The sequence below is a fragment of the Hippopotamus amphibius genome, chromosome 13, assembly GCF_030028045.1.
Source record: "Hippopotamus amphibius kiboko isolate mHipAmp2 chromosome 13, mHipAmp2.hap2, whole genome shotgun sequence".
Lineage (NCBI taxonomy): Eukaryota > Metazoa > Chordata > Mammalia > Artiodactyla > Hippopotamidae > Hippopotamus > Hippopotamus amphibius.
The window spans coordinates 40,532,318-40,558,987 of record NC_080198.1 but is presented as its reverse complement, the minus strand read 5'-3'; the positions used below and the strand labels follow the sequence as shown (position 1 = coordinate 40,558,987).

Here is a 26,670-nt window from a genome sequence, read left to right as displayed (position 1 = left end):
CCACTTGGTATGTTGGAATTTGGGGAACATTTTGATGGCTCAGTGACACAGATGGATAATACAATTAAAAATTGGTCTGGGGAAATCCTATGAGAAGCTTTGGTTCAAAACTGTTGGAAAATTCTAGCCTAATGAAAGATAATGTGAAAGTTAAATCAAGCAAGGACAACCTAACATTTGCCAGGGCCTGCTGTCCTGGGAGAGACAATAGGGCTGCCCATTCAGTACTCCAGTCTCCAGCAAACCACACCTACTATGCGCTGGAGACTGAGGGCAAGGGTAGCTGGCCACTGTAAACCTCAGGCCCACCAGGTCTGAGGGGCCCCCATGCTACCTTCCTCAGGGGTGGCAGGTCTCTGCCCTCTCATTCCGGCTAGCTTGGGTCTGTCCTTCCTCTTCAGAGTATGATGGAGGTCACTAAGGTAGCTCAGGAGCTTAGAGTGCAGTCAGCTCACACAATTGCCTAAACAGGCACTCTGCCTTGCCCCTCCTGCCCTCCATCATCACCCATCCCTGCCAGGGAGGGAGGAGGAACTGGCCAGGTTCTGTAGAGCCTTAGAGTACATGAGGGCTTGGGAGAGGCCTACAGGTTCTGGAACCAGGTCCACAAGTGCAGGTATGGTCACTGTGAGCTTCTTGGGAAGAAGCCAACCCTCACAGTAAGGTCTGAGGGAAAAGTGTTGGTCAGGGACCCAGGGGAGGGCCGTGGGGATCTGGGGATTGCTGGAGTGCTGGGATGACTAAGTAGGGAGTGGGGATCACAGAGTCCAGCTCCATATTTGGCAGAAGAGGAAACTGTAGCCCAGAGAGGGGAACACAATGAGCACAGTACAAGGAAGACAATCAGGGAGGCTCCCCTTGAGAGGAGAGCCAGGCCTCTTGGGGGTGGGTAGGCTTTGAAGGGTCTGGCCAAAGTCAAGAAGAAAGATAATGACTTCAGCGACACACAGTTCAAGAGCATCTTCATTGAACAATTGAAAAAACAGTGGCTCTGGGACCCTCCCCCAGGGTACTCTGCCGTGACGTCCTGTGCTTCTCCAGTCTCCACTTCTCCTGAGGACAGACAAAGGGGAGGAAGAAGCGGCCTCTGGGAGGGACTTCCCTGGAAACATCACTCACAGGAGCCACAGGGAGCCCAAGGAGACCAGCAGAATGTAGCCAGTGATGAAGACCGGGCTCAGGAAGGTGAGCCCGGCCCTACTGATGAACCTCATGTCACTGATCTGCTTCTTGATCCAGTCGGTGAAGTGGGAGGTGCTGGTGTAGATGCCTGGGAAGCGGCGCCGGCTGCAGCTAAAGCTCCAGCTCATCACCCCCATCTGAATCCAGCTGTTGTTCACTTGGCAGACAAGAGAACTGCCAGAGCTACCCTGTGGAGAGGAGGAAGGGAGGAATAATGGAGGCAGCAGGAGGGCCTCCCTGCAAGTCCTGGACAAATAAATTTGCACCTTCCTGGGCCATATCCTTAGCATGAGCTATGTTAGGCCCGAGCTGTCCCTGAAAATGAGGCATGGCTATGAACCTGCTCTGTGACATGGAAGCACTGCACTGGGGCCCAAGCTCAGGATCACACTGGCCTCTCTCTTCATTCCCCTGCTAACTCTCTGACTATAACTACCTGGTCCCCTCCTCTGCCTTCTCTTTAAATCATGGTGGACCTCCAAGGTGTTGCCCTTGACTTTCTGCTTTCCCACAATCCTGCTCACAGAATGAGCCATGTGAAGTGCAAACCTGCTCCCTCTCTTTTTGTGCAAAGCAGCTGCATGTATAAGAATAATGTTTACAGCAGCACACATCAAAAGGTAATAGCTGTGGACTTCTTAGGTGGTGCAGGGGTTAAGAATCCACCTGCCAGTGGTTAAGAATCCACCTGCCAATGCCGGGGACACGGGTTCCATCCCTGGCCGGGGAAGATCCCACATGCCATGAAGCAACTAAGCCCTCGAGCCACAACTACTGAGCCTGCATGCTGCAACTACTGAAGGCCGTGTACCTAGAGCCCGTGCTCCGCAACGAGAAGCCACTGCACTGAGAAGCCTGTGCACCACAATGAAGAGTAGCCTTCACTCGCCGCAACTATAGAAAGCCCATGTGCAGCAACAAAGACCCAACGCAGCCAAAAATAAATAAAAATTATTAAAAAAAAAAAAAAAGAATCCACCTGCCATGCAGGGGATATGGGTTCGAGCCCTGCTCTGGGAAGATTCCACATGCCATGGAGCAATTAAGCCCATGTGCCACAACTATTGAGCCTGTGCTCTAGAGCCCATGAGCCGCAACTACTGAGCCATGTGCCACAACTATTGAAGCCCACGCACCTAGAGCCCATGCTCTGCAACAAGAGAAGCCACTACAAGGAGGAGCCCATGCACCACAATGAAGAGTAGCCCCCCTTCACAGCAACTAGAGAAAGCCCGTGTGCAGCAATGAAGACCCAACACAGCCAATAAATAAATAAAATGAATAAATAAATTTATAAAAAACAAGGTAATAGCTGTTATTTCTGCTGATAATGGGTTTATAATTTTCTTAAAACTTTCTTCATTCTTATGTATTGTTGAAAAGTTTTATAAATCAGAAAAACAGCTCATGCTCTCCCTCCCTCCCCCGATATATGTGTATTTTTAAATGTAGTGTAAACCAAGATTTATAAGACATAATCTAATGAAAAGTGCATAAGACATGTAAGGAAAAAATAATAAAACTATACTTAAGAACATAAAGGAAGACCTATATTAATGTACAGATATACCGTTGTTCTTAGATGAGGCAACTTAAAACAATGTACAAATGTCACTTCTCAGCATTTGGCTTCCTGCAGCGTGGAAGACTAGATCCCTTATCTCACCTTGCTGAAGATAACTAAAGATGTGAGTTTTTTTTAATTATCATTTTAAATGCATGGGTGAGCTGGCAAGAAAATAAAGACTCATCAGACTACAAAACCCAGAGAGCCATCAGCAAAGCCCAGAAGATGACTTTTGCCCCAAGGCCAAAGGTTTGCCCCAAGGTTTGACTTTTGGTCAAACCCAGTGAAACTGAGCTTTGGTTTCCACAGCCTCATTCGTGGGTGCAGAAGACAAAGGGCAAAACCCAGGGCCTGCCCAAGCCTAAGAGGAAACCTTCAGAAAGCTCTACTTCCAAAAAAGGTCCACACCTTCTGCGTGAGGGTAAACTGGGAACACCTGCCCTCATGTGAACTTGCAACTTGAATTCACACTGCATGGGTGTTAAAAAAAAGCTTGAGCCAAGAATGTCATTTAAAGCAGTCCTGGGTTGGTTTTATGCCCAGGTATCTGGCAGAAGCAAATATAGATTCTGTCTGAAGGAACACACTTTTCAAGCTATGCTTCAGTGAACTCTCACAAAAAACACTCTAAAGAACATGTCCTCACTCTTAAAACATTACCCCGCACTCAGGGAAGTTGAGGCACCAAGAGCAATGCCGGCCAGCAGAAAAACCCAAAAGCAGCATCAGAGATTTTATAGGTTTGGTGGTAAGGGTATGGGTGGTGGTTGTGTTATTCTTTATTCTCCATACACATTTTATAAATAATCTCTTAATCTCTATTCAATAGAGAGTAAAACAGTCAAAAATTATAACAATGTCAGTTCTCCTTACATTGACTTCTAAAGTTCAAACGATTCCAAATAAAATGCCAGCAGGATTTTTTCAGGACTTTGACAGTCTGATTCTAGAACTGATATTGAAGGATAACAGTCCATGAATTCTATGACAGGTTTGAGGAAAAAAGAGCAAATTGGAGGGGCTGAGGACTGGAAATATATCTAATTAGAGTTAGATATATTTCAAAGCTATAATTATACAAACCATGGTACTAGCATAGAAACAGAAAAATAAACCAATGGGGCAGTGGAGAGCCAGCTGGATGCCTGCAGGTGAGGAAGTCTGGCACATGCTCCCGAAGGTGTCATGAATGTGGGAAAGGAGGTCTCTGTTGTAGGTGGTAGGGGAACTGATGAATAAAAATGAAGTCGGACCCTACCATAACAAAACTCCAGAGGAAACAAAACTCTAAATGTGAAAAGTTAGAAAGATAAAGCTAATTAAAAACATAGGGACATGAGTTTACGACTTGGGATGAAGCACATGTTTTAAAATAAGATGAAACCCCACAAACCTGAAGATGGCAAGTGTTAGGCCTTCTTACATCAAAATTAAGACCATCTGTTCAATGAAGGACACCAGAGCTCATTGAAGACAGATGATGAATTGAGATAGGGCATTTTCTCTGTCTAAAGCCAACTAGATGTCAATATTTAACATATCTAGGGAAACCCTGAAAATTAACAAGCAGAGAAAGAGAGTTGAGGGAGATTGAAGGTTTCCATGTCTAGGTGATTACCCAGTTGTTGGCTCCCAGTGTCCCAATCCCCATGCGCCAGAGGAGGGTGATGGAGTAGGGCTTGGTGAAGTTTAAATCAAATTGATTTTTAAATTGATACTTATAAAAGGACAAGACATTTAATAACTGAAAGTAACTTAAAATTATGGACTCTGCCCAAAATGATGTTTGGAGAAGCAAGGAAAATTTGATATAGGGCATATGGGGGCAATAACTTGAAAGAATAGAACTATTTAATGTGGATTCTCTAACAAATTAAGATTCCTCAACAAACAAATACAGGAGGGGAAAGTAGCACAAAATCATTTATGCAAATTAAAATACACACTATGCATCTTTCAAAAATACAGACATCTTTAAAGACATATATTAAACAGATTTCAGTAGGGGCCTTTTGCAGGGAGAGAAAAATGGAAGACGAAGAGGAAAATCAAGACAGTGGTAACCAAGCTAGTGATAAAAGTGTGAGGGCCCTTAACTGCGAGGTACGGTTGACTGGACTCTGGCAATCTAGAGAAAAGAGAACTCAGAGGGAGAGAGAGAGAAAACAGGAGAGAGGGAGAAAGGTCTTATATGTGGACATTCTCTTACCACAGTGAAATAAAGTCAGAATCCAATAACAAACTGTGAACCACCCCCACCAAAAACAATTAACTTTCAAAAATGTTAAACTAAAAACAGAATTAAAATCTACAATTACAGTGTGGAAAGATAAGAATACCATATACTGCAAAGCCCATGGGATGTGGGCCTGAATTGCACACAGACAAGTCTTGGTCTAAAAACTTGTAATATCAAATGAGAATGAAAGTAAATTATTTGTTATTACCATCAATTATTTATCACTGTATATTCACCTGAAGACACTTGAAAAGGAATTAAAGACAAAAGATGTCATGCATTAGAAAGCAAAAAAAAAAAAAAAAAAATCATAGACTTGAGAAATAAAATCAATAACTTGTTCTTAAAAAACAACAACAAAATAGATAAGTATCTTGTAAGTCTTACCAAGAAAAATTGAAAAAGAAGGAAAATTCAAATTCTTTGTGGTATAAGTAGAAAAGAGACTAGAATCAGATCCAGGGGAAATATACTTCCTAGTATCTGAAGACTATTTACAACTTTTTCTTTATGGATTTAAAATCTGGATGAAATGAATAATTTCTAAGAAAATGCAAATTATAAGTCTAATAACCATGAAGAAAACAACTTAAAATATTGCTCAAGAACTACCCCTTCAAAGGAAAACAGGACTATGTGGTTTCGCAGGCAACTTCTATCCAGCATTCAAGGAGAAGATAATTGATGTTATTTCAGATGTTCCAGAACACAGACTGTGCTTTCAAGTGAAGCATAGTCATGATCCTATATTTTGCCAAAGGAGGTGCCCTCCTCAAAACACCTTCAAAGGAGTCCAGCCTCACTGGAGAAATACAAAACAAAACGCAAAGGCTGCATGGATGGTGTCTCACAGGACTGCTGTTCCTGGGCCAGTACCCTTCCTGGGCCATGTACCAGCACTATCCTGTGCCTGGCCCAGCACCCAGCACAGGGTGCCTTGTTGGATGAACAAATAAATTAAACATATTCTTAAAAAAAGATATTATAAATCTGAATCCAACAGATGAATGAAACCAAAGCACACCATGACCAGGGAGGACTAATCCTGGCAGGCAGGGTAAATGGACATGAGGAATCTGTTCACAGAACCAACTCAGCATGCTGAGTTAGAGTGTAGAGTCATCTTGATAGCTGCAGAAGACACGTTTTGTGAAGCATAGCTTTCATTCCTGAAATAAAATGCCACAGTGAAACAGAAAGGAATGGATCTCTCCTCGACAAATGATATGCCATGTTAGCAGCATGCTGCATGAGGAAGTGTGGGAAGCTCTTCCAGGAAGGTCAGCAACATGAAAAAGCAGAGCTACAATTGCAGGTTGCTTTCAGGGAGCAGTACCCAAAATAATGGAAAAAAGTAAAAATCATGAAAATGAAAGAGGCGAAATCATCACTTATGGCAGCTCATATCGCACTGACCTGGAAAGCCCAAGAGAGTCAACTAAAAACTCTTGGATATAATAAAACAGTTCAGTGAGCTGAACTGCCAGATGTTTTCAACAAGATGGGTCTGGGAGATGGAAATGAGGCAAGTGAAAAGGAAGGAAGTTTCTTGTCCTGCTAAGGAGGAAGCTGTAGACATTCATTAACTCTAGGGGTTAAGTCAAGTTTAAATACGTGTGTGGAAAATGTCAGGTGACCAGCAGCAGAATGACATTGAGATACGACAACCTTTAAACTACTATAGGGGAAAAGTGGAATGGAAAAGAAAATCAAACCAATACATAAAGTGGTGGGGATAAAAAGAAACATTCTTCTTGGTAAATGGATTAAAGGAAAGCCTCCCAAATGTGTTGAAAAATATAGCACTGAGCATTATACTGTTTGTAAGACACACACCTAAAACAAGATAGCACAGTGTCTCCTGGAAGACAGAGCAATTGTTCTGGAATATGATTCTTGACATTGTGATAAACAAGAATAATAAGAGGTAGGAGGCAAATTTACCATTGTCTGCAGATGATACGTCTCTGGGCCTACAAAATTAAAGAGAATCCACTGGATGCAGGAAGTTTGCTTATTACAAAGTAAATACACACAAAAAAACAATATATAATACAAACAGAAAATACACTGAAAAAAGAAAAACATACTGCTCACAATAGAGATGTAATACAAAATACCTAGGAATAAAGTTAAGAAGCAGCATGCAGTAACTATACGGAGAAAGCTATATAAACTCCTGCTCTAGGGACACAAAGAAATACTGCAAAATGGAGTCTGTTTTCCCTAAATCAATCTATTAATTTCCACCAAAGTCATCACATGATTTTCCTTTTGATATTATATTAAGATTGTTCAAAAGAAAATGGGAAAAAACCTGAACCCATGGAGACTAAACAATATGCTACTAAAAAAGCAATGGATCAACAATGAAATCAAAGAAGAAATCAGAAAATACCTCGAGACAAAGATTGTTCAATTAGAATGAACATGAGAAAACAGCCAGGTAAATTCTTTAAAAGAAGAATAATGAAGGAGCATATGTCTTACCACATACAAAAAGGAATTATAAAGCTACTATAATTTAAAAAGAGTGGTGGTGGCATAGGAATGAGACTGCAAAGGGCAGAAATACACAAAAATAAGATGGGAATGTATAATATAATAAAGAGGGCATTTCTAATTCATTGCCCCCAAAAAGTATTCAATAACAATTATTGACATAACTGGCTACATTTGGAGAAAAATAAAACTGGTTTCCTCTCACCCTTCTAGATGAATCAAAATTAAAATACGTAAAGAAAAGAATTAAAAACATGTATGAGTAAAGAATTTTATAATCTTAGGGTGAGAAAGATATTTCTAAGCACAGTACAAAGACTACAATCATTAAGGGAAATAATGATAAATGTGAACATGTCAAAATTTTAATTAACTCTATGGGAACAAATTCACACCAAGAAAAGGTAAGTCATGGACAAGTAGGGTAAAATATTGTAAAGCATTTCACAAAGGGTTAAAACTTCCAGTTCCCAAAGGTTTTTTTTTTTAACTTTTACTTTGAAATAACTTAAGACTTACAGAAAGTTAAAAGTATAATATTTTTACCCAGACCCACTAATTCAATGTTTAACCATATTTGTTTTATCTTCTCTCTCTCCAAAAATATGTGTGTATACACATACATTTATGAACCACTTAAAGTTAAGTTGAAAAAGACATGATGTTCCTTTACCAGTAATTATCACAGCATATTATATCTACAGTTTTTACAAATCAATAAAAAGAAAAGTAGTTTATAGAAAAACATGAGTAAGGGACAGGGAAAAGTATAAATGGTGCATTGAACACAACAAGCATCTTCATTTGAACCCCCTTTGTCCCTTTAAAAGGTATTTAAGGGGTGAGTTCTTTTCCTGATCCTGGGTAAAAACTGTGCAGAGTCAGAACATTTTGCTCACTGATTATGTAATCATAATCACTATGATCACACTGTCACATAAACATCTCAGTTCAGAAATCAGAATATCCATATCCACACAATAATCACAAAGCTAGACTTTATTTAAAGTCAAACTTCTCAATCGATAACTAATAAGGACCTACTGTATAGCACAGGAAACTCTACTCAATACTCAGTAATGGCTTATATGGGAAAAGAACCTAAAAAAGAGTGGATATATATATACACATATGTATAACTGATTCACTTTGCTGTATACCTGATACTAACACAGCATTGTAAATCAACTACATTCCAAAAAAATTTTAAAGAAAAATAAAGTCAAACTTCTCCCCATTGCTGTCTAGGGCTTTTGGCAAGCAAGAGGTCTGGGAAGGAGGAAGCAGGCTCTGTTCTCTCCTCTTCCCCCTTGCTTCAGCTCCTGATCCTCCTACCCTACCTTGTTAGTCTGTCTTTTGAACCTACAAAGGTAAAGCAGGAGAGTAAGGAGACAGGAGAACCAGCCTACCTCCCGAACACTCCCTGCTGTCTCAGCCTGGGGGAGATTTACAGCTGACTCTCCCCCAGCCTCAGGAGGCACACATTACACTTTCTGAGCAATCCTGTTGAAACCCCTCCCAGAAGAACAGGTAGCCCTCACCTCAGCCTCTTAGAGGGGAAGGGGTGAGACCATAGGAGCAGCTCTCTCCAGAGAAACCCTCACAAAATCACATCCACTTTACCCTCTTGACCCTTTGATACACAAATATAGTGAAATGTCAGCCACACAACTCTGAATCCTGATACATTAGTGTATTTGGATGCCTTTGTTGAAACTTCCTATTTAGTATTCTATTATACAAGCAATTTATAAAATTGCTCAATTTCACTAAATCAAAGCAAAAATAAATGTTTTAGTCTACAAAAAAGATAAAAGTTGAAATAAAAATAATGCCTAATGCTCATGATGATGTGGGGAAAAGGGTAGTCATATACTGTTGTTATTAATATAACGGATCAAATTTTTTGGTAGGCTAATTTGTCAATATTTATTAAAGTTTTAAATGTGCATAAACGGATCTTGTAATTACACTTCTAAAATTTTATTCTAGATTAATATTTGAACAAATGTGCAAAGATTTATGAATAAAGAGTTTTAGCCTGGTAGAGTAGAAAAATATTGAAATGAGCGCAAATGAATATCAATAGGAGAACAGTTAAACAGATTATGACATGGCCATATGAGAGAATTATTATTCAGTAGTTAAGGAGAATGGAATATATTTGTATGTACAGACATAGAAAGAAGTCCAAGATACATTTCAAGTGAAAATTTAAAAGTTGGAGAATAAAATTATATTACAGTCTTTTGTTAAAAATCAAAATCCTAAAATTTATTTAGGGTTTTATATAGGTATCGAAAGAAGTGTTAGGGATATAAACTAAACAAATTAGAGTGGAAACTTCTTCATAGTTTAATTGCAGGAAAGTCCCATTTTCTAATTTCTGCATTTATGTACTACTTTTTTGTTTTTTAGGAAATGTGTGCATTTCTTTCCAAATCACAAAACATAATATTTTAAAATAAGTAGTACGGATGGAATCACAACAGTACAAAATTTAAGAGACAAATCCAAAGTTTAAAAACTAAAAGATGATTTCATGGCTTTAAATGCTTCAAACACAAAACTAGAATGAGGAAATATTTTTACTCAAGACAGAAAAAAACAAATCAAACCCAAGGAAAGCAGAAGAAAAATTAATAGAAATATAAAATAATGAAATAAACATTTAAAAATTTAACTACATATGAGGCCACTAAATAAGGCTCACTGTATTCCATACACTAACATGTCACTGTAGAATGAATTTTATGGCTACAGGAAAATTGAGTTGGAAATCAACAGCAAAACAAACAAGCAAACGCACTCGGAAACATAAAACACACACACACACATTAAGTCATGGGTTAAAATGAAATAAAATTGGGAATTATATAGAGTGTTTAGAAGCAGATGACAATAAAAATGCTACATATCAAAATATGTGGCATTAAGCTAGAGCAATATTTAGAGAAAAATCTGTACCTTAAATCCTTATATTAGAGGGAGAAGGGTCAAGATGGTGGAGTAAGAGGACACGGAGCTCACCTCCCTCCACAAACACATCAAAAATACATCTACATGAGAAAAAAAATACACCTACATGTTGAACCATTCTCACAGAAAACTGGAAACTGGCAAGACTCCTACACAAGGCTGCAAGAAAGATTCCCATGTAAGCAAGTAGGATGGGAAAAAAAGTATCGGGTCAGGACCTGTGCCCCTGGAAGGGGTCTAAGATGAAAAGAAAGACTGCAGAAACCTTGGGGAGTGAGTAGCTTGAGCCACAGTCTGGGCATCCCAGTCCTGGGGTCCTACATGGAGGAGACAAGACCCCTTGGCTGCTGGGAGAACCACTGGGACAGATAGGCAGGAGAAACCTAGACTTCACTCACAAGGAGTGTGCTGGTACTGGCTTACCAACAGACAGGGTAGAGAGAGGTCTGCCTAATGGCTGCTGCCTCACTGCCTTAAACTAGGTGAACACCTCGGCCCCACTCACTTGAAACCACAGCTTGGCACAGAATCTAGGGCAGCTGGGTCCTGGTGAAAGATCAATCTGGAGATGCAAAGGTGGCACAGAGGTCTGAGGTGTGGTCCAGGTCGGGTGGCAGTGGCCATTGTTGGTGCTTACTCAAATAGCACTACAGAGGCAGCCCAGACCTCTGGTGGCAGCACAGCCACTTGAATCCCCTCAACCAACACTGCCATCCCCACTCCCACACCTAGTGATCCTGCCCACTCCATACCACAACATAGAATTAGGTCTGGGACAACCAAACAGGGGAAAAGACCCAATCTTGGGCTGTGTCTGAGCTGAGCCCCAGAAGCCTACACTGGCAGCTCATCAGACCCCTATAAGCACACAAGCCCCATTTACTTCAGCACTCCCCTCCTTTGGGGCAAAAGCACACAGTTAAAGGGAACGGAGCTGGTTCGAGCCCAACCTTAGGGTTTCTGCTCTAGCAATGTGGGAGAAGACTCCACCCCAACAGGGTGGCCTCAGCCAGGGAGCAGAGAAGAAGTCCCACCTCACACCCTGAACAGGCTCTAGCTCCTCCACCACCAGGCACACCCTTTATCAAGGTGATAGTGGCCAGCACACCATGAGGAAAGACATGGCTGGCATCCACATCAAATCCAGCCCTCACACTAAAGGCATTGGGCATACACAGTCTATGTAGGGACACTCCCACATAAAAACACCCCTTTAAGACCACAATAGATAACTGTTTCACCTAAATCTATAGAGACAGAGAAAGTTAAGTAAAATGAAAACAAAGCGGAACTACTTCCAGTTGAAAGAGCAAAAGAAAACCTTGAAAAAACAGAAAATAAAACAGAGATAATCAGTGTACCAGACACTGAGTTTAAAAAGTTGGTAACAAAAATGCTAAGTGTATTAAGAAAGAGCATCAATATAAACACAGATGATTTTTTTTTTAATTTTAGGAAAGTTTAACAAAAAGCAAGCATTTACAAAGATGGGGGCAGGAATTAAGGAGAACAACAAGAGCTGGTACAGGACCCCAGAGCTGGTAATGATGGGATACTCTTACCATGCCAGGACTGAAGGGGCAAGGGGAGGGAGTGGTTATGTGACAGGAGTTTGACCTCTAATAGAGGGACTCAGCCAACCCTCAGTGTCTCTGCTTGGAGGGAGCTGGGAATAAATACCTGATCTCCTTTCTCTTCTACCCTCTGACTCCCAGTGCTTCTTGTTGACCAAACTGAACCAGAAGCCAGTAGATAAGGGAACACGGTGAAGTTCAGCAGTCTTCCAGAGCAGAGTGGGGTCAAGAAGAGGGGAAAGTAAATCTTAGGGATTGAGGGTGGAGCATGGGTGAATGGAACATCCTGCACAGACTGCTGGCCTCCTGCACTAGACCGTGAAAGCTTTTCCAACGGGGGATGTAAACACAGATGATTTTTAACAAGGAACTAGAAACTATAAAGAAGACCCAATCAAAAATAGATAATTCAATTTCTGAGATAAAAAGCACTCTAGAAGCAATGAATGGCCAACTAAAAGACAAAGAAGAATGCATAAGAGATCTGGAAGATAGAATAATGGAAATTGCCCAATCAGAACAGCAGACAGGGCCTTCCCTGGTGGTGCAGTGGTTAAGAAGCAGCCTTCCAATGCAGAGGACACAGGTTCAATCCCTGGTCCAGGAAGATCCCACATGTTGCGGAGCAACTAAGCCTATGCACCACAACTACTGAGCCTGCTCTCTAGAGCCCACGAGCCACAACTACTGAGTCCATGTGTTGCAGCTACTGAAGCCCGCATGCCTAGAGCACATCCTCTGCAACAAAAGAAGCCTGCACACCGCAACAAAGAGTAGCCCCCGCTTGCTGCAACTACAGAAAGCCCATGCACAGCAATGAAGATCCAACACGGCCAAAAATAAATAAATAAATAAATTTTTTAAAAAATATTCTAATAAAAAAAAGAACAGCAGACAGACAAATGGAAAAACAAACAAAAAAGAAAGCAAAATATGAGATCTATGGGATAATATAAAATGTGCTAACATATGCATAATAGGGGTTCCAGAAGGAGAAGATGGGGGGGGATTGAAAATGTATTTTATTTTATTTATTTATTTTTTTAATAAATTTATTTATTTATTTATTTATTTTATTGGCTGTGTTGGGTCTTTGTTGCTGCACATGGGCTTTCTCTAGTTGCAGTGAGGGGGGGCTACTCATTGTGGTGCGTGGGCTTCTCATTGCGGTGGCCTCTCTTGTTGCAGAGCATGGGCTCTAAGCATGTGGGCTTCAGTAGTTGTGGCACGTGGGCTCAACAGTTGTGGTGCATGGGCTTAGTTGCTCTGTGGCATGTGGTATCTTCCTGGGGCAGGGATCGAACCTGTGTCCCCTGCATTGGCAGGCAGCTTCTCACCCACTGCACCACCTAGGAGGTCCCTGAAAATGTATTTTTAAAAAGAAATTATGACTGAAAACTTCCTAAGCCTAAAGGAGGAAACAGATATCTAGGTACAGAAAGCACAGAGGGTCCCAAATAAGATGAATCCAAACACCAAGATATATCATAGTTAAAATGGCAAAAGTTAAAGATAAAGAGAGAATCCTAAAACTGGCAAGAGAAAAACAGTCATGTGCAAGGGAACCCCCAATAAAGCTATCATCTGATTTCTCTGCAAAAACTTTTCAGACTAGAAGGGAGTGGCATAATATACTCAAACTCATGAAAGGGAAAAGCCTGAATCCTAGGATGCTCTACCCAATAAGATTATAATTTAGAACAGAAGGAGAGAGAAATAATTTCTCAGACAAGCAAAACTAAAAGAATTGAGCAATACTAAACCTACCCTAAAAGAAATGTTGACGGGTCTTCTCTAAATGGAAAGGAAGCAAGAGTCTATCTGAAAGGGAAAATCCCAATAGGAAAGGCAAACATATAGTAAGAATTGAAGGTCACTTAAATAAGCCAGTACATAGAATAAAAAAACAAAAAACTGTAGAAGCAACTATAACTACAATAAACAGTAAAGGGATAAGCATGAAGATATAAAATATGACATCAAAAACACAAAATATGGGGGAGGGAAGTAAAAAATGTAGATCTTTTAGAATATATTTGAACTTGAATGACTTCAGTTTAAAGCAAGTAGATATAATTACGGGTCAATATATATAAACCCAATGGTAACCACAAATCAAAAACCTACCTATTGTAGGTTTTGTATACACAAAAACCAAAAAGAAAGGATCTCAAGCATACTATAAAAGAAAATCATCAAGCCACAATGGAAGGGACTTCCCTGGTGGCACAGTGGTTAAGAATCCACCTGCCAATACAGGGGACATGGATGACATGGATTTGATTCCTACCCCAGGAAGATCCCACATGCCATGGAGCAACTAAGCCTGTGCACCACAATTATTGAGCCTGTGCTCTAGAGCCCATGAGCCACAACTGTTGAGCCTGTGTGCTGCAACTACTGAATCCTGTGCGCCTAGAGCATGTGCTCCACAAGAGAAGCCACCAAAATGAGGAGTCCCCGCACCACAATGAAGAGTAACCCCCACTCACCACAATTAGAGAAAGCCCATGTGCAGCAACAAAGACCTAATGCAGCCAATAAATAAATAAATAATTTTTAAAAAAAGAAGAGGATATTACACTTGTTAACATATACACTCAATACAGGAGTAACTAAATATGTAAAGCAAATACTAACAGACATAAAGGGAGAAATCGACAATAATACAACAACAGTAAGAGATTTTAACACCCTACTGACCTCAATGGGCAGATCATCCAGAAAGAAAATCAATAAGGCAACAGAGTTCCCAAATGACACCATAGACCAGTTGGGCTTAATTGGTATCTACAGGACACTATGTTCAAAAAAAAAAAAAAAAAAAGTAGAGTACACACTCTTTTCAAGTGAGCATGGAATGTTCTCCAGATTAAATCATACTTAGGTCACAAAACCAGCCTCAACAAACTTAACAGGATAGAAATTATATCAAGCATCTTTCTAACCACAACAATATAAAACTAGAAATCAACTACAGAAAGAAAAATAGGAAAAGATCAAACACGTGGAGACTAAACAACATGCTACTAAAAAACTAATGGGTCAATGGTGAAATCAAAGAGGAAATCAGAAAATACCTCAAGACAAAAAAAAAAAAAAAAAATGAAAACACAACTTTCCAAAATCTTTGGCATGTAGCAAAACAGTTCTAAAAGGGAATTTTATAGTGATACAGGCCTTCTTCAAGAAAAAAGAAAAATCTCAAATAAACAACCTAAAAGAATTAGAAACCTACCACCTAAAAGAATTAGAAAAAGAACAAAGAAAGCCTGAAGTCAGCAGAAGGAAGGAAATCATAAAGACCAGAGAGGAAATAAGTAAAATAGAGATTTAAAAAAATATATCTAAAAGAATGACGAGACCAACAGCTGTTTTTTTTTTTTTAAAGATAAACAAAATTGATAAACTTTTAGCCAGGCTCACAAAGAAGAGAAGAGGACCCAAATAAACAAAATAAGAAAGAAAGAGGTGATAACAACCAATATTACAGAGATACAAAAATCATCAGAGACTACTATGAACAGTTATATGCTAACAAACTGGACAATACAGAAGAAATGGACACATTTCTAGAAACATATAGCCTACCAAGACCAAGTCAAGAAGAAACAGACAATTTGAACAGACTGATCACTACAAGTTAAATAGAATCTGTAAAGCAAACAAACAAACAAACAAATTCCTTGCACAAAAAACTCCAGGTCTAGACAGCTTAATTCTACCAAACATAGAAAGAACAAGTTATACATATCCTTCTCAAAGTATTCCAAAATTGAAGAGGAGAGGACACTCCCAAGTTCATTCTATGAGGCCACTCTTACCCTGATATCAAAACCAGACAAAGACACTACTAAAAAAGAAAATTACAGGCCAATACCTTTGGTGAATATAGATGCAAAAATCCTCAACAAAATGTCAACAAATTTAATCCAACAATATATAAAAAGGATCATACATCATGATCCACTTGGATTTATTGCAGGGTCACAAGGATGGTTTAACATACACAAATCAATGTGATACATGACATTAACAAAAGGAAGGACAAAAACCACATGATCATCTCAGTAGATGCAGAAAAAGCTTTTGATAAAATTCAACATCCATTCATGATAAAAACCCTCATCAAAGTCGGTATAGAGGGAAACAATCTCAACATAATAAAGGCTATTTATGACAAACCCAGGGCCAACATAATATTGAATGGTGAAAAGCTGAAAGCCTTCCTCCTAAATTCAGGAACAAGACAAGGATGCCCACTTTGTCACTGCTATGTAACATAGTAGTGGAAGTCCTAGCCACAGCAATCAGACAAGAAGAAGAAAAAAAAAATGTATCCAGCATGAAAGGGGAGAGGTAAAACTGTCATATTTGCAGATGCCACAATACTCTATATAGAGAATCCTAAAGTTTCCATCCAAAACTATTAGAACTAATAAGTGAATTCAGGGGAATCGAGGGGGGGGCGTCAAGGAAGGGAGGGAATATGGGGATATGTGTATAAAAACAGGTGATTGAACCTGGTGTACCCCCAAAAAATAAAAATAAAAAAAATAAATAAATAAAAATAAAAAGACAAACAACGTAAGTTTTTAAAAAGTGGACAAGAGACATACATAAACAAGCAGTTTAACAAAAGAAGATATGCAAATGGCCAATAATCATATCAAAATGTGTTCAGCCATTTATTAATAAGGAAATGAAAAATAAAACCTTAATGAGAAACTATTAAACACCCACTAGAATGGGTGAAATGAAAAGCATCAATAACACCAACTATTGGAGAGAAGATGGAGCAACTGGAACTCTCACATGTTGCTGATGGGAGTGTACAATGTTATAACTAATTTGTCAGTTTCTTAAGAAGTTAAAAATACATCTACTCTAGGACTCAGCAATTCCACTCTTTGGGTATTTATTCAAGAGAAATGAAAATTTGCATTCACAAAAAAGCCTTGTACAATAAAGTTCATAGCAGATTATCATGATAGCTACAACTAGAAACCACCTAGGTAGCCATCGATGGGGAAATGGGTAAACAAGTGGTGATATAGCCACATAATGGAATACTCCCAAAGCATCCAATTGTGGCTACAAGCAACAACATGCATGAATCTCAAAAATAGCATGCTGAGTGGAAGAAGTCTCACACAAAAAAGAATATACCACATAATTATATATATATATATATGAAAATCTAGAATAGGCAAATTTCAATAAGAGAAATAAGATCATTGATTGCTTCATGCATTGTGAAGATACACTGGGAAGGAAAGTGAGGAAACATTTTGGGGTGATAGAAATGTTCTGTGTGTTGATAAACATTTTTCAAACCTGACCGAATGTAGCATCTAAGATCTGATCATTTACTGTATGTAAATTATACTTTAAAAAGTGAAAATAATTAAAATGCTGCTTAAAATTTAAAAAAAAAAAAATAAGTGAATTCAGTAAGTTTGCAGGATATGAGATTAATATACAGAAATTTGTTTCATTTTTATACTCTAATAATGAAATATCTGAAAGAGAAAGTAAAAAAAAAACCAATCCTCTTTAAAATCATGTTAAAAAAAAAACAAAAAACAAACAAAAAAACCTAGGAGTACTCTTAATGAAGGAGGTGAAAGACCTACATACTGAGAACTATAAAACATTGATGAAGGAAACTGAAGAAGATTGAAAGAAATAAAAGATATCTTGTTCTTTTAGATTTCAAAATTAATATTATTAAAATAGCTATACTACTCAAAGCAATCTATAGATTTAATGCAATCCCTATAAAAATACCCAGGAAAATTTTCACAGAACTAGAATAAATAATCCTAAAATGTATATGGATCCAGAAAAGATATCAAATTGCCAAAGCAATCCTGAGAAAAAAAGAACTAGAAATATAACTCTCCCAGACTTCAGACTATACTACAAAGCTACAGTAATCAAAACAGTAAGGTATTGTCACAAAAAAGGACAGACACATAGATTAATGGAACAGAAATAGAGCCCAGAAAGAAATTCACAAACCTATAGTCAATTAATCTATGACAAAGGAGGCAAGAATATACAATGGAGAAAACACAGTCTCTTCAACAAGTGGTACTGGGAAAACTGGACAGCCATATGTAAAGCAATGAAATTAGAACATTCCCTCACATCATATACAAGAATAAACTTAAAATGATTTAAAGATTTAAATGTAAGAGGGACTTCCCTGTTGGTCCAGTGGGTAAGATTCCAAGCTCCCAATGCAGGGGGCCCAGGTTCAATCACTGGTTGGGGAACTAGATTCCACATGCATGCCACAACTAACAGTCTGCACGCCACAACTAAGAGTCCACATGCCACAACTAAGAGTCCACATGCCACAACTAAGACCCTGTGCAGCCAAAATAAATAAATAAATAATAAATTTTAAAAAAATGCCTAAATGTAAGATATGAAACCTTAAAACTCCTAGAAGATAACATAGGCAAAACACTCTTTGACATAAATCACAGCAACTTTTTTTTTGGATTGGTCTCCTTAAGGCAAAAGAAATAAAAGCAAAAATAAACAAATGGAATCTAATTAAACTTAAAAACTTTTGCACAGCAAAGGAAATCTTAACAAAACAAAAAGACAACCTATGAGATGGGAGAAAATATTTGCAAATGATGTGACTCACAAAGGATTAATATTCAAAATATGCAAGAGCTCATATTAAAAATATTAAAAAATATTAAAAAAACAAATAATCCAATCAACATGGGCAGAAGACCTGAACAGACATTTTTCCAAAGAAGACAGGCAAACAGGCACATGAAGAGATGCTCAACATTGCCAATTATTAGAGAAATGAAAATCAAAACCACAATGAGATATCACCTCACACCTGTCAGCAAGGCTATCATCAAAAAATCTACGAATAACAAATGTTGGAGAGGATGTGGAGAAAAGGGAATGCTTGTACACTGCTGGTGAGAATGTAAATTGATACAGCCATTATGGAAAATAGTATGGACTTTCCTTAAGAACCTAAAATAGAGCTACCATATAATCCAGTAATTCTACTCCTGGGTGTACGCTCAGAAAAAACAAAAACACTAATTCAAAAAGATACATGCACCCCCAATATTCATAGCAGCACTATTTACAATAGTCAAGACATGGAAGCAACCCAAGTGCCCATCCACAGACAACTGGCTTAAGAAGGTATGATATATATATACATATATATATATGTAACAATGGAATATAACACAGTCATAAAAAAGAATGAAATACTTCCATTTGCAACATAAATGAACCTAGAGAATATTATGCTTAGTGAAATAAGTCAGGTAAAGACAAATACTATATGATATCACTTATATGTGGAATCTAAAAAATAATACCAATGAATGTATACACAAAACGGAAACAGAGTCACTGATATAGAAAAAAATCTTGTGGTTACCAAAGGGAAGAAGGAAGCAGGGAAGGACAAATTAGGGGTATGGGATTAACAGATACAAACTACTATTCAATATATATATATATATATATATAAAACAGATAAGCAGCAAGGGTATGTTGTACAGCACAGAGAATTATACTCATTATCTTGTAATAATCTATAATGGAATATAATGTGCAAAAACACTGAATCACTATGCTATACACCTGAAACTAACACAATAAATCAACTATACTTCAGTTTTAAAAACCACAAGAAATATTTGCATTAAAAATGAAAAAAAAATTTTTGAAGGTGTCCAAGCCAAGAAATTATCCTCTGTGTATATAGAAATTGGATTTATAAGAGAGTGGTGATAGCCAGTACAGGAAATGGTTTTTTCAGCAAATGACACTGGGGCCACTGGTAGTCCATATGTGGAAATAAATAAAAACAGACCCCTAACTTACACCATTCATAAAATGAACGCACATGGATTCAAGACCTAAATGTAGAAACCAAAACTCCCAAACTTTTAGATAAAAGAAAACATAGGAAAAGGTCCTTATAACCCCACGAAAATGAAGGACTTCTTAAATAAGCATAAGCCAAAAAGGAAAAAATGGATATATGCTTGACTGAAATAAAATCTAAATTGCTAACACAACATTGTAAATCAACTATACTCCAATAAAAATATTTTTTAAAAAACTGAAATTGCTGTTCAGCAAAGGAGAGTATATACAAAATGATTTCTCAAAGAAAGAAAATATTTGCAATATACACAATGAACATAAAATCAATATCCAAAATATAAAAATATAATAAAAAGAAAATGGCAAACAATAAAAATAATGTGCAAAATATCTGAACACGTGATTCATAGAAAAAGAATCATGAATGGTGAATAAACATATGAAAGGATGCACAACTGCACTGGTAACTGGGGCAGGCACACACAACCACAATGGGATACTATTTCTCTAGTTCTCATCCTCAGAGTGGAAAACATTTTACAGTCTGACCAACACCAAAATTTGGCAAGGATATGGAGCAATGAAATTATCAAACACTGTGTAAAAATATAGATTAAAACCATCACTTTGGACAACAATTTGGCAATGACTATTAAAGATGAAAGTATGCATAGCCTATAATCCATCAGTTCCTTGCAGGATGCACGATGTTGAGAAATTCTGGAACATGTAAATAGGGAGATGTGTGTAAGAATACTCAGAGCAGCAGAGTATGCGATATGAAAAAATTAGAAGCTACCTCAATGTTTATAAACAAGAGAATGAATAAACTGCAGAATATTTACAAAAGAGAATATTGTAGGTAGAGCTGTTAATTAATAGATTAGAGAGGTATGTATGAATAAGGACAAATCTCAAAAACAATGTTGACTAGAAGATGCGAGGAACAGAAGGTTGCTTACAAAATGATGCCATTTATGCTAAACTGGTTCTGCCAGCATCTGGCCCAGATCTGGGCATGTGACTGATGTTTGGAAGTGTTCAAATAACCTGAGAAGTACTGCCATTATTAACTATAATCGTGGACAGGAGTGAAAAGTATTTTCACACTTATTTTACAGATTGGGAAACTGAAGCCCAGGGAAAGGAGATTTTCATAAGGTTTCTCAGTGCCATGTGGAAAGGAGTGCATGACCACTGAAAATCACCTTCTTGCCCAGGTCTAGACCCTGCGCACCTGACAGGTGTCCTTGCCCCATTGTGAGCTGGCACAAATCATGTCATTCCCGATTAACTTCTTCTGGCCCTTCAAGAAGAGGAACTTGTACTGTTGATTGCAGATCTCATTCTTTATGATCTTGACAGCCACCTCCTGAAGACTGTAGGAGGGCTGTGGGGTCTCTGGAGAGAGAGAGATCCTGCCTCGTCATCTCTTCAGCTCTTTGGCACATCTCCATCTTGGAGCTATCCAGATTTGTAATGTGGGAGGCAGGGCCATTTCCTGGGATAGTGATTTATAAAGGCCCCAAACCACAGTCTGACTTTTGAAAAAGCCCAAGCTCATTAAAAAGTCTAAACAAAAGTCTCCCAAGGGGTTCAGACCAACAGCCAGGCACTGAATGAAGCCAAGGAGAGATTACCCCAGTAATTCAGGTTCCCTGAGGGTGAGTGTCTGAGCACTGCTCCATGGCTACCTGCCAAGGTGGCAAGACCCTAGAGCCCAAAGTGAGCCACTCCCTGGAAAGCAGGACCCCACAAAGGCTCCTCAATTCTAGGACCTCAGAGTGACACCAACAGGGGACAGGAATTATTGGTGCTCAAGGTAACAAGTATGAACAATGGCTACCCAATGCCTAGGTACCCCCTGAGACCATGGCCCTTGTGCCACCTGCAGACAGGGAATCCCATTAATAGCCAAAGATTTATTTCCTTCCAGGCTGCAAGGTGAGAGCTTGACATTGGAGTTAACTTTGGGAACTGAGGTCCATACATGCCACGAGTGCCTTTTACACCAGGGCGCTGTGTATATCCTCCTATCGACAGAGTTCAGGACAATGTGCAGCACACGTGGGTGCTCAGGAAACATTTGCTGATGGAGTGAACAAGTGAATAAAGGAATGGATGGAGGAGACCTTGGCAGAGTTGTGCTCTGAAGGGACTTTGGCCTACCTTCACTTACCTTGACTATCTGTTTGTCCCCACCCGATCATCCAGCACATGGATCCAAGAGATGGCTTGAATTTGGGGTTAGGTAGACAGACAGGCTGGATGATGGGGGACCAGGAGACAGAGTCCCTGAGCTTCAGGAGGGCAATATCTTGGGACATGAGGTTGGTGAAACCTTCATGAATCATGATGCGAGTGACTGGGAGTTCGGTGCCATTTTCTGAGAGGCGTTGAATTCCCATCTTCACAGAGTATGATTTGGGGTCCTTGGATCTGCAGGGTCACAGGTAGGAGGCAGATCACCAGCAGTGAGGTCAAATGTGGAATGTTTGGAGAGACACAGGCTGAGCACAGGACTACCCAGCCAGGCCCCTACTCCTGGATCCCCAGATCCAGCAGGGCCTCCCAGGCCAGAAAGCAAAGCCCCTGAGACCGGCTAGCCACCCTGACTGACCTCTGTAAGCAGTGTGCAGCTGTAAGGACCCACTGATGGTGGACAAGGGAGCCGCTGCAGATGTTCACGCCCAGGAACAGGATGCTCACCTGCCATGGCCACTTGCCTACTTCTACTAGCTTCCCTTTCACATTCTTGCAGGAGATGTTAGTCTGACCACAGGCCTGGAACCAGGACCCTTAGGAAAAAGGTAGAGAGGGGGCCATGACAGCCCCATGCAGACTCTTAGGCAGCAATGGGCAGCCCCCGGACTTCCATCTGTCACAAGCAGACACTTCCACATGCACATGTGGGGAGGGGCTTTTCTCACCACCCCCAAAGTGGCAACCAAAGGCCCAGAAGCAGCAGGAGCCCCATGTTATAAAGATAGCCTCCAAGCAATGGGGACCAGACAACCCCTTCAGGCTTGTTACAATCCATCAGCCCAGGATTCATCCCTCCTGCCTTGTTTACACAAGCAGATGGTTAGAGGAGTGAAGGAAAGACAGACTCATCAGAGGGGTGAGTGTCAGTCAAGAGTTAAGAGATGGGGCACAAGGAACAGGGCTGCTAGTCAGTTGTAGCCAGAAAGCAATGGACAGTCATGTCACATTGTACAATTCCAGGGCTTGCCTCCATAGACCACCAGCCCTGGAGGTGTGCTCTCTGTGACCATACCAGGAAATGATGCTTGTCAGTTCCCTCCTTGCCCTTCGCTGGCCCCAACAGCAGGAATGGGAGGAACGGGGACTGCACTGAACTGGATATGAGATTGAGATTTTGAACTGGACCATCTTGGACTAGTATTTAACAACGGAACATCACTGAGGACAGGAAAGGGGGAAATTCTACAGCAAAGGCTGGAGACCAAGATTAAAGACAAATTAAAAGGTTTCTTATGTATAGCTGTAAAGTTTGGGCTAGCCAAGAAACTGTCACAGGTGGTCATGGACCTCCTCAGACAGGCAAAGTTGGACATGTGTTTACACTGTCTCAAGCAGACGTGGTTCCAGGAAGTGTTTCCCTCAGCAGTTCAGCATGCAGTGCCAACCAGAGCTTCAGGGACTCAGCAGCAGCAAGCAAGGCTTGTCCTTGCCTGGGAAGGGGTGGGGGTGGGGTGGTTTCCGTGGTGGTAGTGGAGAGAGTACAATAAACAGACCAGGTTAATAATCTATTGCGACCCATACACATTAGCAGAAACATCTACTGGGCCCTGCCTCATAGCAATCCCTCAGAGGGTCCCCAACCATTGATGTTTGGTCTGGTTCCACCATGTCCCAGGGCTCCTGGTACTGCTATCAGATATGGATGGCTGGTTCCCTTGCCACACACTTCCGGGGCTGGTCACCTTTACCCTCCGCCACAGGGATCCACAGGCACCTGTACAAGCCCCAACATCTCCATGGAGTTTTGTCTGCTTTGCCCTCTCATTGCTCCATTCTTGCCCATGTCTCTGTCCAATGGCTTGCTGTCTTATTTTCTGTCTCCCCCAAGGGGGAGCCACACTTCCAGCCCTTCTCATATACTGTGGTGGGTTTATGGCTACCTTGTTTCAGATTACAGCCTGCCCCAATGGAGATGTTGAGAGGAAAGAGAGGACTTCCAAAACCTTGCCCTTTCCTTTCTCACAAAGTTGAGGCCCTGGAGAGCCAGGGTCCTGAAGAATGAACTTCGCCACTTAAAAGTGACAGCTCTAGGAGGCAGGGTTGGGCTCTGCTTCTGTGCTCCACACCCTCAGTGGGTTCCTCAGTTTCAGAGAACAGCGCTCCTCAGAACTCACGTCCAGGACAACGGTGACTCTGATTTCCTTCCCCCAAACCTTTCACAAGATCTGCAGGATTCAGCGTGGAGATGCCAGCACCAGATGCCAGCATCAAGTACAGCAGCTGAATTTGGAGGGAGCCATGATAGATTAACTGGGGGGCATGAAGTGTTGCAGATCAATCTTGTCGTAGGCACAGTGATACCACTCCATACACATGGGACACTGAGTGGCTCACATAGATTCCACTGCAGACCAACTCTACCCCTTTTTGGAGTTCCAGAATCTAAGCACTTCCACTCACAAGCTGCATTCTGATGTCACTGCCTGCAGTCACACGTGGCAATAGGAACACTTGTCTTGGCTCATAACCTCCATCTCTACAAGGTCACAACCCCCCACCTCCACATCATCACAGGCACAGCAGTCAGCTATGAGGAGTAGCGTACACCCTCACCACCCCCAAACGTCACAGATGCCTAAGGACAGCACAGAGTAGGAGAGCTCTCATTCATTTACTCATTCACTCAAGGAACTGGTCGGGGAAGGGGAGTCACACAGTGAGGGAAAAGGACAAAGTCTCTAAGTTGGGGGAGACATCCCTACTAACAGATGTCATGCCAGCACATTTTCTGCCAGGGGGCAGAATGGGCAGCTGGCAGGTGACCTGAACCAGGGATGCCATCACAAGATTACATGTGGTCAGTTAGGGTGGGCGCCCAGAGACCTCGTCACATGAGGTCCCAAACTTTTTATCCACAAAGAATCTATTGAAAACTGGTATTGAATCCTGGCTCCACAAACACTCAGTTCTCTGGGCCTCAGGTTCCTATTGTGAAATGGGGATACTGGTAAAGCCCACCTCATGGGGTGCTGAGACATAAGCCATGTGAATGATGCCTTACATGGGGTAAGCAGTCACCCACATATCACATTGTCCTCCTCATAAGTCCCAGTTATCCGAGATTGGGCCTCCCAAACAGGCTCATCTGTTCCATGGATATTAGTTTGTTTCCATTTTTAACAAGGTTCTTTTCTTATGTTCATGGTCACCTGAAAATAGGAACTGCATTGACACTGTCTGGGTCCCCAGGCTTGGCACACCATGCAGTCTGATGAGGAGGTGCCCATCAGGAACAAATGGAGGCCCTTCAGGCATGAGGACAGCTGACATAGGCACCCAGGCAAACAGAGCCCTCCTGCCTCTCTCCCATGTTCCCAAAGCCCTACCTTCAACATAGAGATTATTCTCAACCCTGGAAGAAGGAAATGGAGATGCGAGGCCCTGAAGATTTCCCTGCCCACATGCCATGGCAAGCAAGTGCACGGCCCTCACTGGTCCTCATAATGGGGCTTGGGGGCAGGGTGGGGCAGGGCATCTCCACTGTGTGAGAATTCTAGAACTCATGGTTTGTTTCTGCAGGGCAGCAGGGGTTGGGGGCTCACCCAGCTGGGGCAGCTGCAGAAGGCTAAGGAGACAGCATGGTCTGGGTCATGTCCCGCGGGGTCATGACATGATGCTGCTGCCAGACACCTCTCTGGAGCGGTGCTGCTGGTGCCTAGCCCTGAGCCTGTGACAGCACCTGCTGTCTGGCCTGTGACAGTGCCTCCTGGACTCAGCCTTGGCCTTGACGGTGCCCCTGTATGCCCAACCCTAAATCTGTGATAGCACCAGGTATCTGGTTTGTGACAGAGCCTAGTGCCTGGCCTGTGAGTCACCCCCAGTGCCCAGTTTAAGATCCTTTATGAAACCCTTCTCATGGCTCCCCTGGAGGTGTGGAAACTGAGGCTCTGAGAGCGGGATGGCTAGTTCCTGCTGTGATTGATTGAACTGGAACTGGAGTTTTCCTTTTTTCCCACTACCTCTGCATTTTTAAGAGAACAGCTCATGGGTAGAGGGAGGCCAGGTGTTTTGGGCCTGGAAGGTGAATTCCTGAGAGGAAGCAGCTTGCAAGCCTGGGTCTTCATAAATTAGCAGAAAAAATGACATCTTGGGACCCTCCCCACCACTACCTCCCAACCTGTAGTTCTATCCTGGTTGTGTGCCCTAGAAACATCATGCACGTGTGCAGCAGGAAAGGCACGTGAGGCTGTTGAGACAGCAGCACTGCTGGGTAGGGCCTCAACTAGAAACCTGCCAGCTGCCATCAAAGGCAGGATGAATGCACAGAATACTCAAGAGAGATGAGAACAGACCACTGCACATAGCGACATGACGAATCTCATAAAACATATTGTTGAGTGAAAGAAGTCAGATACCAAAGGGCACACACTGCATGAAATTCAAAAACAGGCAACACAAATTATTTTTAGGGATACATGGTAGAAAATTAAGAAAATGCTGAGCCCTACAATCACATTTCCTCTAGGGTGAAG

At 40.9% G+C, this 26,670-nt stretch overlaps 1 protein-coding gene across 1 annotated transcript; it reads right to left on the bottom strand.

Annotated features, from left to right (window-relative positions):
• Positions 1-1,115: 1,115 nt before the first annotated feature.
• Positions 1,116-25,606, bottom strand: LOC130834533 (putative serine protease 46). The gene is made up of 5 exons (XM_057704673.1): positions 25,525-25,606; positions 22,554-22,731; positions 22,113-22,372; positions 21,171-21,334; positions 1,116-1,370 (listed from the first exon to the last, which is right to left on the bottom strand). The coding sequence occupies exons 1-5, from the start codon at positions 25,604-25,606 to the stop codon at positions 1,116-1,118; spliced, it is 939 nt and encodes a 312-aa protein (XP_057560656.1).
• Positions 25,607-26,670: the final 1,064 nt, after the last annotated feature.

Coding starts and splice junctions, on each gene's coding strand:
- LOC130834533 (XM_057704673.1), bottom strand. CDS start 25,606: ATGGCATGTGGGCAGGGAAATCTTCAGGGCCTCGCATCTCCATTTCCT. Junction 22,732..25,524: donor GAATAATCTCTATGTTGAAG/GTAGGGCTTTGG, acceptor CTTTTTCCTAAG/GGTCCTGGTTCCAGGCCTGT. Junction 22,373..22,553: donor GCTGCACACTGCTTACAGAG/GTCAGTCAGGGT, acceptor GTGACCCTGCAG/ATCCAAGGACCCCAAATCAT.